At 42.2% G+C, this 3,911-nt stretch overlaps 1 protein-coding gene across 1 annotated transcript; it reads right to left on the bottom strand.

The window, feature by feature from the left end:
• Positions 1 to 275: 275 nt before the first annotated feature.
• On the bottom strand, positions 276 to 2,900 carry LOC308138913 (E3 ubiquitin-protein ligase TRIM21-like; the record flags this gene model as incomplete). Its single annotated transcript, XM_080521219.1, has 1 exon — positions 276 to 2,900. One exon carries the CDS (start codon positions 2,898 to 2,900, stop codon positions 1,269 to 1,271), a length of 1,632 nt encoding a protein of 543 aa, XP_080377345.1. The 3' UTR covers positions 276 to 1,268.
• Positions 2,901 to 3,911: the final 1,011 nt, after the last annotated feature.

The following is a 3,911-nucleotide window of genomic DNA, read 5'->3' as shown; positions in this document are numbered from 1 at the left end:
TGTTCTCTGATTTTGCCCTATTTATATTATTGTACTGTGGTTTGGGGTAGTACTTATAAAAACACAGTAAAACCAATAGTAATGTTACAAAAAAGAGCTATTCCATTAATCCATAAAGGTTCCTGGACCACACAAAGTCATTATTTTTAAAACCAAAGATCACGAAGTTTAATGACATTGTGGAGTTCCAAGCAGTACAGATGTTCTATAAAGTACAGATGTTCTATAAAGTACAGATGTTCTATAAAGTACAGATGTTCTATAAAGTACAGATGTTCTATAAAGCAAGTTACAGATTGTTACCAAGACAAATACAAAGAAGGTTCCAGATCGTACTGGTCGTTATGAAATACGTGAGGAATTCAACTTTAGGACTCAGAAACATAAACACAACCCTGAAAAGTTTTAATCCGACAGTTAAAGGTGAACAATTGTGGAACAAATTGGAGACGGAGTAGAAACAATGTCCAAACATCAACCTGGTCAAATACAAATACAAACAAAAGACTTTTGAAACATACAGAGAAGAAGAAATGCATTAGGGGGATGCATAAAATAGAAAACTTTCACCAACCATAATGTTTCCATGGAGGAAAAACTCAGGAGGAATCCAGGGGATCCAAGCGAGTCTATATTCATGAGCTGAAGTCTATGTTTTCAAACATTCAGCAATTTACAGGCAAAACCCTCACAAATGACGTGTGATCAGGATGTAGTTTGCACTGATCCTCACAGAGCCGTTACACTTTATTGCTGATGCTGTTTTTTGTTTCTCTTCAATTTACACTGTGTGGGACAAACCTCCTACCTTTCAACCCGTTCATTTGAACACACCGTGTTAATCATCCTACATAAATGAAAACTTTAATAAAAAGGTTTTTTATACTTGTTCCATCCAGCTGTTACTTTTGATTGTAAAATCTTCACATTAAATGTCGTTAAGAAGCTTTGAAGCTGCAGAGAAAAACGTGTGTGTTCATGTTGTGACTCTGCAGCTTGAAGACACACAGACTGAAAGATTCCTGCTCATGAAGCTCTAAAACAAACACATGAACAATTTCCTGATTGAGTCAAACATGTCATGAATCTGACTGCTCAGTTTCCTCTTCCATCAGATCTTTACTTGTTTGGGACAAACTGTCAGAACGTTTCTTTAGGTACAAACTGCTGCTCAGTGAAATCCTAGAGTTGTTCACCATGGATCACAGTGAATCGTCACTTTCTCACCACTTTGTTCATTGTTGGTGACGTTTCATGATGAAAACTGATCAGACAGTTTGATTGACAGGACAGATGATCAGAGGTGCAGAGTTTTTACCACCATAATTACGACTGGGACAGAAGATTGGGAGGAGTTTGTCAGTGAAGCAGCAGCCAGTGAAGGAGGTGATCAGAGCTGCAGCTTCTACGTCATAAAAAGAGACCAGACCCTCCTCATAATCCACAAACACCCCCACCTTCTCAGGAGCAAACCTCAGAGAGAGACGAACTGGAGGCTCTTTATCAGCCCAGTACTCATTTCCATTTATCAAGTATATTGTCCAGAAACCTTCATCAGGGCTCAGTGTGAACTCTCCCTTCCTGGTGATGGACTCTTTGATCACTCCTAATTCCCACCCAGTCTTTCCTTTAACCTGAACCTCAAAGTAAAATTGACCTGAAGAGAAACTCTGTTTTCCTAAAACAAAAGGATAAAAAGAAAATCTCTCTGGGTTGTCTGGAAGCTTCTTCCTCACGTCACCACAACTCACTTGTTTTCCATCATCAGACAGGATGAGATGAGGATTTGCTGTATCAGGATCAAGAGTCACATCCACTGCAAACTGCTGCTTCCTCTTCAGCTCAGGATCAAACATCTTCTTCTTCATGTCTTTGATGAGAGTCTCCTCCAGCTGAGCCACAGCTCTCACCACAGTCCCCTCATAGGATGATGGAGGGATGCTGACCTCCGTCCAGTCCTGGGTGGGTGGAGCAGCTTTCAGGGAGGAGAAGCCTTGGAGGAGGTGGAGGTGGTCTTCAGAGTGAAGGAGCTGCTCCACCTCTGAGCTCCTCTTCATCAGCTCACTGATCTCCTCTTCCAGATGTTTGATGAGACCTTCAGCCTGTTTCTCTCTGGCTTTCTCTTCCTCTTCCATTCTCTCCATCATCTGGTTCAGATCTCTCTCAACACGCTGCATCAGAGCAGTGAACACCTCAACACCTTCTGCTTTCTCTCTGTCTGCAGCAGCTTGACTCTTCTTCAGACACTCTTTGATCTCCTTGATCTTCACTCGTCTCTTCTGGACCATCTGCTGCATTTCAGCCTCAGTCTTCCTCAGCTCCGTCTTCTTCCCTTCACATTCTTCACTCAGAGGAACAACCTGGTGAGTCTTGTGCTCTAAAACACTGCACATCATGCAGACACACGTCTGCTCGCTCTTACAGAACAGCTCCAGAGGTTTCTGGTGCTTCGGACACATCCTGCCTTCCAGGTTCTCCACAGGCTCCACCAGCTGATGTTTCTTCAGGCCTGACACTGTCAGGTGAGGCTCCAGGTGAGTCTGACAGTAGGAGACCAGGCACACCAGGCAGGACTTGAGGGCCTTCACTTTGGTTCCAGTGCAGACGTCACAGGGAACTTGTCCTGGTTTGGCAGCTTGTTGCTCTGAGCTGCTGCTGGCTTTGTGTTCAGCTTCATGTCTGAACTGAGCAACAACCTCCGAGAGCAAAGTGTTGACCCTCAACTGAGGTCTCTTGTAGAAAACCTCTTGACACAGGGGACAGTCACATATGACCTTGGAGTTCCAGTGCTCAGTGATGCACTGGTTGCAGAAGTTGTGTCCACATGGTGTGGAGACTGGATGAGTGAACACGTCCAGACAGATGGAGCACAGGAAGTGATCTGGACTGGCAGCAGACATCTTCACACCCTGACGACAAAAGACAAGAGTTGATTGAAAGATTGATGCATCATTGTACATGTGGTTCTTTGGCCTTCTTGTAGTGGCTTTCTATAAATTATGCCGAAACCAACATTTCATCTTATAAAGAAAATTCCCTCCAGGATAAATCATTTAGATCAGGACTATTCAACTCTATTTTTGGGAGGGCCACATTTTCAGAAAGCTAAGGCCCCGGGGGCCGGACAATTCCCTGAGCTATTATTCCTGATCTCAACCTGACACGATGCTCTGCCACATTCAAAAGTCTTTTATTTTGGTACATGGCAAAAAGTACAAATCACTGACTTTATACACATCATAGTGTTTTTGTTTTGGAACAAAGGCTGTTTCAGCCCCATAAACACATATTTGAAACATCTGAAAGATGATGTATGTCTTTCTGTATAATGTTGTAAATTCTGACATCTCTACTTGTAATTTCTTTCAACAATCCACAGAAGAGAGCAAACAGACGATCAGAATTGAAAGATTAGCTGAACTTGCCAATGGATTTCATGTCACACAGTAACTGAAAATGTTGAGCATCTGACAACAAAAGCTGTTTATCGAACAGATTTAATACCACGGCTTTTTATTTTGTCTTTTTTGTTTCGTTCCGTTTTTCTCTTTTCCTTTTTTTTCTTTTTTTCCTTTGTTTTATGTCCTTTTGTTTTTGCTTTTGTTATAATTATTGTGATTATTTTGGTTTTTGCTCTGTTGTTGCTCAGGCTGGTTTCATCTCATGGCAGTTGGAAAATATTTAGATCACTGTGATTATTGTATTATTAAAAAGAAGAAAATAAATGTATGTAGCACTAACAAGGGTATTGTATGTTTCTCCCCACCAAGTCTTTCTCTGTCTTTCCTCTCCTCTCCTCTCCTCTCCTCTCCTCTCCTCTCCTCTCCTCTATCCTCTCCTCTCCTCTCCTCTCCTCTCCTCTCCTCTATCCTCTCCTCTATCCTCTCCTCTCCTCTATCCTCTCCTCTCCT

This window comes from Blennius ocellaris, assembly GCF_963422515.1.
Source record: "Blennius ocellaris genome assembly, contig: SUPER_13_unloc_2, whole genome shotgun sequence".
In the NCBI taxonomy this organism is placed as follows: domain Eukaryota; kingdom Metazoa; phylum Chordata; class Actinopteri; order Blenniiformes; family Blenniidae; genus Blennius; species Blennius ocellaris.
This window is presented reverse-complemented; position numbering and strand designations above follow the sequence as displayed.